Below are 14,851 nucleotides of genomic sequence, written 5' to 3' on the forward strand. Positions count from 1 at the left end.
TCATACCTCTGAAGAGTCAACTTTTTTAGAAAATTTTAGTCGTATTGCTATGGATGCATTTTTATACTTCAAACAAGTACATATAGTGGCATTTAGGGATTCATGGCCCCTCTAGTCATTCAGCTGAAGAATAGAAAACAAGAAACACCTTAACAAGTTTCTCAAGTCACAGCATAAATATGTGGCAGTGCTGATTTATGTGATTCAGTGAAAATCATATTGAAAATGACTCAACATTGTCCATTATATAAACCATAACAGGTGGTAGTAAAATAAATATTGGTTTTTCCAAATTCCTGAGGCCCTCGTGGAAATTACAAATGTAAATCACAAGACAGAAGGCAGAGTGATTATTGCCTACAGTGTGTCAGTGTCAGAGCTAACCTCCACTCTCCCACCTCCGCAGTCAAAGTCATGTTTGGTTGATAACCAAAAAAGAGTGGCAGAAAAAAAAATAGAACTAAAAAAGAAATGTATATGTAGGAGACGAAAGCCAAGAAAGAAAATTGAATCATTTTGTTAATGTATAGAAAGCAGAGAATTTCAGTGAACCACTGGTCGGACAGCTGCACTAAGATGGAATTTTGCTCATTAACAGTACACTATCGTGCCAGCTAAGGGACTACCTTCAGCACCAAAGACAGTGGCTGTTTGCTGGTGTGGGCCACTGCAGTGGATAATTGATAGCAAACATTACCCCAGTGATCTGCCCCACACAAGGGAATGCACCTACAGGTGCACTGCACCCTAATTTCCTGTGGCCTACTTCGACTTTTCAACAAATTTAAAGCTTAATGAACCAGATTCGTTTTCCAGATACACTGGACAAATGTGGACGAGTATAGTGCATGTAAGAGTTTGAAAAGGCACCAACTTTATGCCAAAACTACTGTGTACGATTCTGTCCTCTGTAGACTGTTATGTGTGACAGAGATGCTAGATTTAAAACACCATACTGAAAAAGGGGAGACAAAAACATGTAGAATAGGATACAAGGAAACAGCTGAAAGATCACATTAACATATTTCATAAATGTGTTAAAATGTTGGTCCAAATGCTTAGGTGCCCCCTTCTCACTGGTAAGGCAGATGCCTAATGCATAATCCAATTGCCTCAGAAGTGGCCCTCAGGTAAGCCTATGTGGTTGACCCAGGTATGACATTGGTTGTTCGAAATGCCCCACTGCTTAGTACAGGTACCACCTTGATGTATCCTTAGGGAAAAAATTAGCTTTAATCCTAAACATAAACCTAAGCCTGCAGGCCTAGAGGGGTTTCACTCACCTGTCTGTGGATGTCAGTTGGTTATATAGAACACTGAAGATTGCATGTCAATCTTTATGTAATTGTAGTGGTGGAAATTTGGTCACTTTCCACTACTGATGGGATATCCTGTAACCATGTATAAATTTAAGGCACTTGTACTTTACTTTATAATTAAATTCTATTGTACTCAATACTTTTACTCCATATTACTTACATTGTAGACAGATATTTATATATATATGTTATCATCTTACAAGATATGAGAAAAGATACTGAAGACTGTCAAAATTAGCTTAACCTTCATGGGACAAAAATTCAAATTCTGCTGACATATTGATGCATTAGTAACACCAATCCAATCCAATAATAAGAATAAGAATAAAAATATAGGCTATAGTAACAGTTATAACGACACATTTGTAAATTAATAACTTTGTGCTGATAATATGTATGTAGTTTTAAAAGTAAAATCTTAAAGGCAGGACCTTAACTTGTAAATTTTACACAGTGATGCTGGTACTTTCTCTGAATGTAATAAAACTACAACTTCCAGGACTGCTGAGCCAGAATTCCTTGTTCAGTTGCTGGTAACTGCTGCTTCTGGTAGAGGGGTAAAGTCCGCTGTATGTGACAGTGTTCATGTAGCCTCTTACACTACTCTCTTGTCCCAGTGAAGCTGTTAAACTTTACAGCTGAGCAAATCAGATGTAATCATCAGCCACATGCGGACATATCAACGGACCGACGGACTTTTTACGGAGACGTAACGGCGGCCGCTCTCCCTCCACCGTGGTGACGTCATCAGGAGCACGTGGGTTTGTTATTGCAGGAAGTGAAGATGGCGGCTCAGTCGTTGCTCTCCGAGTCCGTGCTCGGGTGGTCTATTTTCACCTTTATACTTTTGGTAAGCAAGTTTGAAGTTGTTTAGACGCTTCGTCAAGAAGTAGAGCGTTAAACAAATCGTTTGAGGTGTTTTAGCAGGTGAACAGGTCGCTTGGTTAACGTGTTGCCAGGCGCGACATGGCTGCGGTGTATTAACGTCAATATTGGCTTTGGATTGGTTTTAGCTAACATTAGCCATGACACACTTACAGGCTGTTGTTTTGTTACAAGCGCTCAGTGTAGTATGTAGTATAACGTTACATATAATTATATTAGGTTCAGTGGTTGTACAGAGGGCTGGTGTTCTTACCCAATAATTACAGAAAATGAACATCTCCGGCTATGTTTTCCTTGGTAACAGCAATAAACTGTACTGTCAAACGTTACTCAGTTAGCCACAAGGTTTCTCTCTTTAATTAATAATTCAGTGCTGTTGAAAAAACAGGCTGCTTTTTACCAAATATACAACCACACACGTTTAAGTTTCGTAACTTTTCCTATCTTCCTTTCTCACATTTTTTACTTATTTACAGGCTATGGCTTTCGTTATACTTAAATGAATACCTCGAAGTTGGTCAGCTAGGTAATCTGCTGCCCAGTTTAGCACTCATTATCTCAGCTGTCATTCAGAGTCACATGGCTAAATCAGAGGCTGTCCAGAAGAGTGCCTGGATGCCAATAAATTGCTCTGCTTCCCTATCCACCACTGACAGCCCCTTTATTTGTACAAACCTTTCAATGGATCTTATTTGGATGCAAAGCCCGCGTCATTACCTGGCAAAACAAGCAGCCAGAGGCTTAAGGCTTCGGGACTTTAATTGATCCTGTCTGTGAGTGGCAGCCCTTGATCTGAAGGGACTAGTTTTAGCAGTGTCCTCACTTCTTACAGCTTGTGTGCCTGGAATATGACCTTGTCATTTTGAGCCTCTTTTCTTTCTTCTCTGTCTAATGAGTTCACTGCTTGTTACAATGACAGTCCCTCTCCCTCTTTTTGTCTTTTTCATGGTAAACAGCAACAGAATAGATCAGCAAATTCATGAACTAGTTCAAAGAATTAAAACAGTAGTACTTAACTGTCTTCTAATTCTGATTCCTATAGACCGACAACTTTGTGTTATGTCCTTTACAATGTTAGTGAGTCTGTGTTTACTCCTATGGTGAGAGAGGATAAGGGGAGGGCATATGATGTAATCAGATCAGCTGTTCCACAGCACCTGCAGTCAGGCGATTCTCATATAATTCCCTGCATGTTGAGTTAACACTTTGGTTTGATTATTTTAGGCAATGAGCAACACACACACACACACACACACACACACACACACACACACACACAAACTGTAGCTGGTTTCCAAGCAGTGTTGATCAAGCATAGGTGAGGACAGCTTAACAAAATTAGTGACTGCAACACTAATCAGTGTAAGATACACAGTTTATACAACACCTGTGTGTGTGTTTGTTTGCCTTCACTCATTCTTTCATCAATGCTTTCTTTCGTTCTTTTGGATTTTATTAAGACAGTCTTTTAGAGATTAAATGCAGATTGCATGCAGAGTCAAAAATTTAATTTTAGCCTCTTAGACTGTATGTAGTCTCTGAGATTTGAAATCAATATTTTTTTGGCTGTAATTTTGATAGATCTCATTCAGCCAAATTCATTTTTGCTAATCGTAGTCCTCATTTTTGCTTTTCCTCATAAAGGATGTTATTCTCCATGTGTTTTAATTTGACTATTATATGTTTTCTCTTCCTTGTTAAGGGAATCCTGGCTTTCTGTTGGGTGTACATTCGCAAATTTCAAAGTCGTCAGGAGAGTGAAGTTGTTTCAACTATCACAGCAATATGTGCACTGGCCATTGCTTTGATAACATCTGCACTTCTTCCAGTGGATATATTCCTTGTTTCATTCATGAAGTATCCCAATGGTACCTATAAGGTTAGTATCTGTTCTTCTAACAGCGCCAGTAAAATCAGTCTGAGAAATGTTAATGACTTTTCCTCAGGCAGCTTTTAACTGTGCTTTGTAATTTTCTAAGAATAAGACAAAGTGGAGATTGTTTTTGTCCAATCTAAAAGCTGAATGCATTTCCTGGCTCATAAAGTTTTTGCCAAGTCATTTAATGTGTCCATCGATTTGAATGTTTAGCAAAGTGTGTAATGATATCTTCATTGCTAAAGTGTGTGTGTGTGTGTGTGTGTGTGTGTGTGTGTGTGTGTGTGTGTGTATAGGTATATGTATTTTTTTTATTGCACAATTTAGTCCTGGCCACCTAACGTAGACTGCACATGTTAACTCATCAGGAGTTGGTGATCTTTTTGTTATAAAAAAAAAAAAAAAGCAATATACTGTGAACGCAATTGGTGGCTCTTCTACTGAAATTTGGCAAATGTAAACAGTAAAATGAAAAAATAAAAGTACTAGCTTCTGACTAGAGATCAAACATCATTTTAGCATGACTCCGAGCAGTGGGAATCATGATTGATGAACAGAAATGACACAAACATTTTCCTTTAGGCTGTTAGTCTTCAAATACAGTGTCTGGTTTTTAATCTTTTTACAACTTTTCACTTATTTCTCAATTAGAGAATTCATTCTTAAAGTAAAATGCAGGAAATGCAAGCTTATGATGGACATTTTCCCACACCTGTGCTACTTATGAATAAAAATAGATTTAGACAAAGGTCTGACAGCTTTGAGTTATTCCTTCCGTGCCTGTCAGTTGTGAATCATTCTCTGTTGATATCTGAATTCAGTTTGTGAAACTAAATAAACAAATCTGCCAGAGCACTGCTATAACCCACATGCTTGCTAGTTTTGACATGGCCTTACCCTTTCCAGGGTCTTGGATTCATTCATTAAGCGCTGCATTGTGGTCTTTGTTTCATGCTTCTGTTGGTAAACAAATAAGTGACAGAATTAATACAGTATCCAGGGAATGCACCATCAAATTGATGCCTGATTTCATTAATTATTATTTTTGTGACATTCCTTTTATTGTTGAACTTAAATCTAATTTTCACCATGGGCTTTCCCTTGGGTAACATCCAGGAATGGGCAGCAAACAATGAGACGAGGGGGCAAATTGAAGACACTGTGCTGTATGGATATTACAGTAAGTAATAATACCAGTCTATGTGGTTTCACATAAAGAAAAGAAAATGAATGTCTGTGACAAAAATCTTAAGTGGAGAGGATTGCTGCACAACTCTATCTATTTTAGCCCTTTTGTTTGAATATTTTTATTGAGTTTAGCCATTTTGTATCAGTGATTATGCTTTGTCATTCTCCTATGATATTACTTCTATCTCCTTTTTCAATCGATGGTAGTACCATTTCAATCTAATAACACTTGTGGCCTGACTCACCCACACAGCCATCTTTGTGGGTTTGTAGTCTAACTATGGGTTTCACACTGGCTCATCTTTTCCCACAATGGTGACTCATTTTCAACAAGGTTGCCTCCATAGTAATTTGGGCTGCAGGTCCTTCCTGCTCTAGAGCAGTTTTGTTCAGGATATCACTTGTAAGATATATTAAAAGCTCATGCAATTGCTTGCTGATCTTAGAACATCCTCTGGCCTTTTTCAAAAAATGAAATTTAATTCAGAAAAAATATATATATAAACAAGAACATGGTATTCAAATGGATGAGACTAATAAAATAATGTGCTATAATGGGCAGTGCTGTTGAAATAATAGACAGTAAAAAGCCCTTTTCACAAGGTAACGTTAATGGACGGACAGAACTGTTTGTTTTCCATGATGATGCAATATATTAGAGATATTATAACATTTACATTGTTTCCTGGCAAAAAGCCCACTATGGCCATTAAAATGAATGGAATCTGTCAGATAGCAGGCAGCCTACATTAGTCAACTACAGCTGTCAATGATAGATTAAATTTACTGTGGCATATTAAGTATGCTGAAATGTTTTTAGTTTGATGTGACTTGTGCATTAGATGGAGGACATAAAGTATTTTCATCACTATGTTATTAGTAAAACGGAAGGTGAATTGTTTTCATGACCTTCATATGGAGACACATTTTAGCATTATTGATATTTCACCCACTCTGTGTTAATGATGGACAGTGACGATCAGTAATTACTCACAGCTTTTACACTGTTTACAGTTTACCATATGCATTTCTCCTAGACTCTGCCTTCTTAACCATTTGCTGTTGTAGTCTTCCTTTCTTGGTTCGTGCTTACTTAACCTTGCAATTTAGTAGCATTATTTTTTCTTTTCTCAATGTATGTATTTTATAATGTAAATTTGTGCTAATGTTCATTGTGTAGTTTCTTTGCTAGACCCTACAATGTTGCAGCAAAACTTCATTTCCCCATGGAAACCAGTAGTTTCATCACATGTTAAATATGCTGCTTTGCATATGCTAATGTTGCATGTGATTTGTTACAAACACTTCCTCCTTCAGGATAGGAAAATTAGGTGCTTACACAGAGGTTGATGACGGTGTTTTTAACACCAGTTAGACAGGTTTACCATAGCTTCTGTGACTATCACAACATTTTCTGACTATTTGTGTTAGTTCATTGTAGGTGATTGAACCAACACTGTAGTGTGGTGTTGAACACTTATTTAAAGAGAAATCACTGTCATTGTTGATACATTATGATTGACAGTGGCTGTCGGTCAGGTTAGATTTCCTGTGTAGGTTTGCCATCTTTAGGTTTCTTTATTTTCTAATGTTTTTTTCCTAACCTGTAACTTAAAAGTAGAATCAGCTAAAATATGTGCAACATTATGTTGAAAGTAATGGTAACGATAATGAAAACATTTGACAAATGTCTATGTTTTTCATCAAAGCACATACAGTTGCTTCCTTCACAACCATGGCCGACCTAGACAAGTGTTTTCACTTATTTTGCCTATTATTTTGATGAGACACGAGGACTGTGTGGGCACGAACAGACTGAGCTTAATTGACATTTGTCTGACCTTCCTGTTAGTTTTGCATTGCGTTTGGGGGCCTCATGTACAGTAAGGGTATGGTCACACATGCACAAATGCAGGCAAATGACCATTGCTCATTCTAAGGTAACGAAAAGGCAACAACTCTAATTTCCGCATGATTAAACACTAATAAAAGCACGCTCAACAACATTATATTCCATCCCTGCCATATTCTGCCAAAAGATCTGCCTAAATCTTATACAGTGGACCTTTAAGGGATATGCTTAATAAAATGGGATGTAGCCACAATATAGTTTATGGCAAGATTTTTTTAACTGATTACTCTTTTATTTACCTTTTTCTCTTCCGCAGTACTGTATGGCAAAACTGAGGGTTTGTTTGCAACTTTTGCAGCCATCTCAGGGCTTGTGTTACTTGCTCTGTTCTCTTTGGCAAAACAAAACAACAACAATGACAACAACAACAAAGCACAGTGCACAGTATTACTTTCCAAGACAACCACTAGCGAAAACTGTTCTTGTACGTTCACCAAGCTAGTCTCACTTGTCATTATTGTCACATTTAGCATGCATTCATTAAAATTATAAGTTGTTTTTGGCTTGTGGCATACTGTGTTGTATCATTAGTAGGCTTGGACTTATCCTGCCTGATTCTCTTGCTAGGAGAGAGGGCAGGTCCAGTCTCCATGGATCACTCCATAATTCTAGTATTTGTGTGTGGTTGCAATTCATGGGGATAGTGTCCAGGCTATTTGGCTGATAAATTCCCAACTCAAAGCTACTCCACTGAAATGTCTTCATAATTGTCATATTAAGGGATGATAATAATATGAGTTTGTTGTCTTTGAAGATAGCAAATTCTGTCATGCCAAAGACACTAGATCACACGTTTTCTAACAGATGCTGGCTTAAAGAGCCTGTCAGCCACACTGTTTTGTACCGTCTGTTCAGAAATGCCAAATGCAAGGAAGACAAGCTGTCTCCTTGCCCAGACAGCCCAATCAAAGAAACCACTACCACTGGTATGGTGACATCAGAAAATTGGCTTTCACAGACCAAGAACACTGAACGTGAATCCAGCATTCAAAAGGCCATAGAATAACAAATATGATTTCATACACAAGATTAGACATCTCGTTAAATGGCTTTATGGAGACTTGTGAATAATTCTGTAGGCTTAGTTTCGTTTTCATGGTGCAGCAGTTACATTCAAGAAATTTGTCACAAATCAAAAGCAAAGCTTATATAGTTGGTTTACAAGTTAGTTTAGAAAGCATATCTCTGTCTGATTACAAAGTGTTAAAAGTAAATCTTAGGTCACAATCTAAAAGTTTATCATTGTTTTGAGCGGCTGCTAAAGTTGAATTATTACATATTGAGGCATTCATGCTGTGGCTTTTTTTTTCTTATTCCACATTAATGCTGTGATTATACATTGTCTGTATAGTTTGTTCATGCCATTCATAGAAAAAGGAAGTAGTGTCTCTTTCATATGCACTTTCTTATCTAACTGAAAAATCTTGCCAAGAATATGCATTCTAGGAGCTAGGAGAGGGATAAGAGAGAAGCTTGAAAGATTTTGCTACTTGCCTCGGGCATGTATACATGTGATCATAGCTCTGGGAATGTGTGGTGCAGAATGATCTGCTTGCAAATTTGTTGTGGTGTTATAACCTTTGGCTGTTGATAAGGAAGGTTGAGTGCTTGTAAAACTGCCTAAAATACAAAAATCTAAGCCTAGCAGTTTTGATTGATATTGCACTTAGTTCCTCAGAGCATATTTTTGGAATAAAGTCGTAGTGCATTTTAATTATTGCAAATGCATTCCAAGCTTAGATGAGCCATCATTTAAAATATGACGTTTTCCTCAGGTCATTGCACTTGTTGTTATGATAATTTTTGAAGTTGTTCCCTGTAATGTCAGAATTAATCTGACAGAAGCTGTTTTAGCAATATATTGTGAAATTGTGACAGATTGGCCACTGATTCTGATCAGTTGCCTAGTCTGTTTAAAGTTTAATACTTTGATGGGATAATAATACTTTGAAACAGAGCCTTACCGTTGCTTATTTCTGAAAGTCAGTTGGGATTCATAATACATCTCTATGTGACTACAGCTCTAATAAAGAATGGATGTATGTGAAGATGACAGTAGAAGAGGACTCTGCTGAGGCAAAGTCATACTTTGTTTAAGGCTACATTAAGAGGCTAAATATGAAAATATGATAAATCAAATTTTGGCTTCATAACCTGTTTTACTATCCTGTTGATGTTTATGCAGAATCAGAGGCTCTTCTCTGTCTCTTTTGAGGGACATTGCTTTTTTATTTGCCAGTAGATGGAGACCAAGCTCCATGTGTGTTGTCTGCTCAGCTTCCTTACAAATTTTCTTTAAGGCCATATTTGACAGCACTGTCCATTTGTGTCTTCACAAATGGAATAATTACAGGGTTGACAGAGATATTTCCTATATCCTCTACTGGAGCATGTTTTTCTCCAAGGTAGATTGATGTGCATTCTGTGGTGATCACAGTTAATAAGCATGCATATGTCCAGTGATGTTCAACAACATGATTTCCTTGATGTTTGAAATTGTTTGATGGCCTTACATAGCTGTCATTTGGTGATTTTCTGTCCATTGCTGGTTCAGAAATATGTAAATTTCATCTGCTCACAAATATTTAATCAAACTTATAGTTGATATTGTCAACATTTGAATCCACTTTTCTGCTGTATAATTATCCTCTGAAGTTTTACAAGCACAGTGTTGTCATAGTGGGGTAATTATAGTATAACACAATTCCATTGTTATTGCAGTGGATTTCTTACTGGTAAACCAGGTTTGTATTTTTCATTTTTATTAGGAATCCAAACAGTCATACAGAATCAGTGGGAGTAAATGACAGTGTGATAGTGGTTATTTTGTACCCTTTTGTTCATTAAACTGCATTTTAAAGCACTCTGTCAGTGCTGTGAACTGTTGCTGTTGCACAGGCTGCAATACACATACATAGTAACATAATAAGTAGGTCAAATAAATGCATTTCAGATATGTTATAGCTTAGACAGATAAAAGCATACATACAGTGCCAGGGTATAGTTACTTGCATTAGGATGCATTTTGAGGTTGAGTAAAAACCTGAACACCAGTGATGAGGAGATAATAGTAATATCAGAATGCAACTGTAATCGCAAAAAATAGAAAGTTAAAATATTCTGTCAAAGTGAAATGTTGCTTATTGTCTCTAGAGAAAGATCCTTGCAGTTATTTACAAATTCTACACAGTGTAATATTAGATAAAACGGACCTTCAACTTGACAGAGGGGATGAATGTCTGTAACTTAAACACCCACTTCCTTTTAGAGCCCAAATAGCTTTTTGTGATCTTTGATGAACCCACAGTTTGAAAGCCTAGCCTTTCAATCTCCAGCCTCTGTCCATTTATACATTTCTCTAGACTGCTCAGTACTTCAAAGCAGTGGTGCATAAGACCCTTAAGCAACAGGGCAAAATACCCCTGGGCCCTTTAAATAAATCATTGGCTTTCTCTGTGCCCTTTTTTAACGCCATTTGTAGAAAAGAAGCAAGACAGGATGCAATCCTCTTGAAAATACACTGCAAGTACTTTCTTTTTGTCTCTGATTCTTGTCCACCTACATGTTCTGACTGAATTTCATTGGAAAGTGGTAGCATAGTGCTTCTTTTAAGAGCATTCTGAAAACAATGACATATTGCAGTTTTATTTTGGAGGGCAGCTTTCTGTGATACAGAGGGGCCTTCAGCGATAAGAACATTGTCCAGTGCGCATAAGAAACAGAGGGCACTTCACTTGCCACTGTGTGCAAAAGCCACAACCCATAGCTCTTCACTTTTACCTTTTGTCTACCTTGAAATACTCATATATTTACACCATGGACAAAATTTTAAGCCTGCAGTTCCCTCTTAATGATATACACCTCTGTTATAAGCGTATACAGTAGAGTTGATAAGTAAATATGCTGATACTAATGTATCTGTAATAAGCTAATATTTGCTAGTGTTGTGTGCCTCAGACATACACCTGTACACCCCGTTGTATCATCATTTCTTCACCAATAATCATAGAAGAATCTAAGCACTTTTATTTCATGCAAATGAACATAAGTCAGCGAATGTTTATTATTTGTGTTGTGTTACCTATTGAGTGCACATGGTAACCAAGTAACTTCTCTGCCAGATTTTGTTAAGCACGCTGATAAATAACCTTAAGAAATTATGTATATTTAAACAAAACTGTGGTGCTTTCCCAAAATAATGTTTTTTTCCTTTAATACTGTTGTACTCTTATCAATTTCAATTCTGCCAAGTTTTGTAATGACAATTGTTATTGGCATTCCAAATAAAGCTGTACTCTACATACAAAAGGAGCCGAATGGGAAAGTCAGTAATAATCAATTCTGAAACACCTCCTTCACCGTTACAGTGAATATGGTATATATTAAGTTGATGGATGTTTCATTGACTGTTGGCCTGCCAGAAAGCTAAAAATAATTTTTCCATGTCCAGCTTCTCCAATAATCTTGTTGACAAATAATGCATAAATGTCATCACTTCATGATGAACGTCCCCATTACTGCATCTGGATCCAATAACAAGACAAGGTGGATGAAAACTTACTCTGAATGCAGTCAGTTTTCTGTTCTTATGTGTATTTAATTTCACAATGCCCTCTTTCCTGATTTCTTCAAATTACTAATAGAAATGAGTGCTTTTTTTCTTGAAAAACTCAGCACAATATAGTTAAAAAAAGTAATCCACACAGCCTCTTCTGCACACTTTCTGAAAGACAGGATTATGTCTCCTTTCTCCTTTCACCTTACAACCCTAATGATATTTAAACAATACAATATGAGAGTTCAATGTAAATGTCTCTTTGGCTGTTTTTTTGTATTGTATCTCCAGTCATATGGTATGGTGCAGTGTGTATTCTGTGAATTTTCCATCTCAAAAGGTTGCTTGTGCTCAGTGGAGCTATAGAATTAAAGTGTGTTGAGCACACACCAGGCCTGTGACTCAGGAATCATTTAGTAATGTGTTGCATTAAGGTTGTTCCTCTGTAAAGAAGTTCTTCCATATCAGCTCACTATTCATGTCCTTCAAGGCTACTCTTTGAAATTGATGTCCCCTACTTCCTGCAACAATGGACACGGAGCCCTGTGGAGTCCATTTGTGGCTTCTTTTCAAGCAAAAAAACCTTGCCATTGATCTCTGAAGTGAAAGAAAATGGTAAAATATGACAGCAGACTCTTTCACTTTGCAGCAGTCCGTTGTCAAGCAGAAGGCAACAAACGACCAAAAACTGGTTACTGCGGCTGTCAAATTGGCCAAAATGATGTTTGATTATTCATTCCATAACAGGAATAAACCTTCGGTTCGAACCCTTCAAATTTTTTTTTTTGCGCATTATGCCAATAACACATAGAGAGACATACTACTTGTAAATTATTTCAAATATAAACATGTCTTTTAAAAGATCTACATAACTACATATTTACAAAATAAACTGTTCGCTCATTTTAGCTTGGCCTACATTTCACTTTCAATCAATGAAAGTGTTGGTCCACGTGTCCTGGAAGGTTTCAATGTCCTGGACAAACAGGAGGGATTCTGGTAACTTATCATCTGATTATGGAGCCTATTTTCCCATGTTTTCATGTCCAAGTGACTAATGAAGAAGCATTTTTTTTTACGTTTTTCCAATTTAGTAAGAGCCGGCAGCCACGAAACAGGTTGCATCCCTCTGGGCATTTGCACGTCATCAATGTATGTCCACTAGAAGTACTGGTTTTTGCCGCTGACAGGCTCATATCGTTCTTCTAAGTGTCTGGTAACATTATGGAAAAGGATCCCTCCTGAGATACTTTCTGTTCAGATACCGTTTTGTTTAACCAGAAACACCCATTGTATCACTCTTACTAAAGCCACCAGACTCTATCCATAGACACAGTCATTTTTTCAACATAAAATTCATTCAAATATGACAGAAACAAAACAAAACTCACAAAAACCTTGTTGGCTTGTCTTTCACTGTTCCAACACTCACCACCAGCTCTGTTTGGTTCTAATAAATGCTTAATTCACCCAATTGGAAGGGGAGCAAGACATCTGAAATCAGAGAAGAAGCGGGGGAAACAGCATGTAGAGTTGGAAAATCTTCACATCTAATTATTTTAACCAGACATTTAAATAGCTTAAATAGTTAAAAGAAATTGCTGGACTAAAAAATTCTGGTTTCTTGACTTCTGGCTGTCATGCCCTGAATTTAGCACATCTGCTGTGGCAGTGCTGCTTTTTTCTTTTTCCACCATCAAATATTAATTTTCACAATTGAATGTATGGATTTTTAAAAAATATTCAAATATACATTCAAATTTCAGATACTTGTTGACAGTGAGTAATAAGCTGATTAAGAAACAAACATTGTCTTCAAAGTTATCTAGTATAGTAGTTATAGTAACGCTATTTAAGGTTAAAAAATCAGAACATGGCATGTTTCCAGAGTCCGTTGGCCGGTTAAAGCAAGCTTCCTTTCTTTTTAAATGACAGTTACATTTGGATTGTATTGAGCTGTCTGAATGTTATTGTTATGTTATTACTGTTATATGTTACTTTGCCATGACAGAGGTTATGAACAGCTTCTAAATAGTAGAAAACTGTTTTGGATCTTGGATTGACTGTATTTGAGTTTGCTTCCTCTCAACTGATTTGAATTTGATATTTAGATTATAATCATTTAACCCACATGCACATACTCGTACATGAACATGGGAAACACGGGAAGTGAATGTGTTGTTTAGGCCCTGTACTTCCACAGTTGTATAAAATTATAAACATAGTTAAAAGTAGCAAAAACATACCATAAATGTACAGACAAAAGTATCCTGGAGTCTTGAATTTTGTTTGTGACAAAATTGTGACATTAATAATTTAATATATGAAACTGAATGATTATTATTATTATTATTACCAGAACTCTCTTTGACCTATAAAACTGTGTTATTGAAGAATGACTCAAAAATAGAATAACAGCAGTGAGCCTTTATACATCAGCTTGTCAAGATCTTTTGTCTTGCATGTTGGCACACATCTGTTTACTCACACATCAGAGCAACATCGGCAGCGTGTCCTTCATGCTACCTGTCAAATTAAAGTCTGATATTCACCAGTGTTTTATCACAGGTTTGACCCCCCAAAAATGGTGCCTCCCCTGATGTTTACAGGAAATTAGAGTGCAAGCTCATAGTGTCATACCTTTCAGCAAAGTGTACAGACAGATATTTTCATCAGTCTCTGGAGTCCTTTGTCAGAGACAGTGTTTCTCTGAGAAATCTCCCCTGGCATTTCATTTTCACATGAAATGTAATACATTTTGCCAGTCTGCAATGGACAAGAGTCCAGGTGCTAATGCCCCTGTGGAGGGGCACAGTAAGGTGAGGACAAGGGTCTAACGTTTCTTAGTAAGCCATACATTGGACTTGGACAGATGAAACTACTGGTACTACTATGACTAATAGTTGAGAATAGTTATAATCACTGTAAATTGCAACAAATAGTTATTAAAACCTAACAAGGTATAACTATTGTCCTCGCATTGTTTCCCCAGCTGGTGCTTCATTGGTAGACTCTAGTCTTTTACAGCCACTTCTCCTACCATTCCTCCAAAGTATGTTATTTTATTTTTCTTTTTTTGCTTTCAACATGACCAAATTGGAGTACATACTATATAT

The 14,851-nt window shown here is 36.9% G+C and overlaps 1 protein-coding gene across 1 annotated transcript in view; it reads left to right on the top strand.

Annotated features, from left to right (window-relative positions):
• Positions 1-2,083: 2,083 nt before the first annotated feature.
• lmbrd1 (LMBR1 domain containing 1) overlaps positions 2,084-14,851 on the top strand; it is a 59,205-nt gene continuing 46,437 nt past the window's right edge. The window contains exons 1-3 of the mRNA XM_041947427.1: positions 2,084-2,169; positions 3,907-4,083; positions 5,197-5,260. Of these exons, the coding sequence (XP_041803361.1) occupies positions 2,104-2,169; positions 3,907-4,083; positions 5,197-5,260 (307 nt within the window). The 5' untranslated portion in view covers positions 2,084-2,103. The remainder of the gene's footprint in view (positions 2,170-3,906; positions 4,084-5,196; positions 5,261-14,851) is intronic.

The sequence above is a fragment of the Chelmon rostratus genome, chromosome 11 (genome assembly GCF_017976325.1).
Source record: "Chelmon rostratus isolate fCheRos1 chromosome 11, fCheRos1.pri, whole genome shotgun sequence".
Lineage (NCBI taxonomy): Eukaryota > Metazoa > Chordata > Actinopteri > Chaetodontiformes > Chaetodontidae > Chelmon > Chelmon rostratus.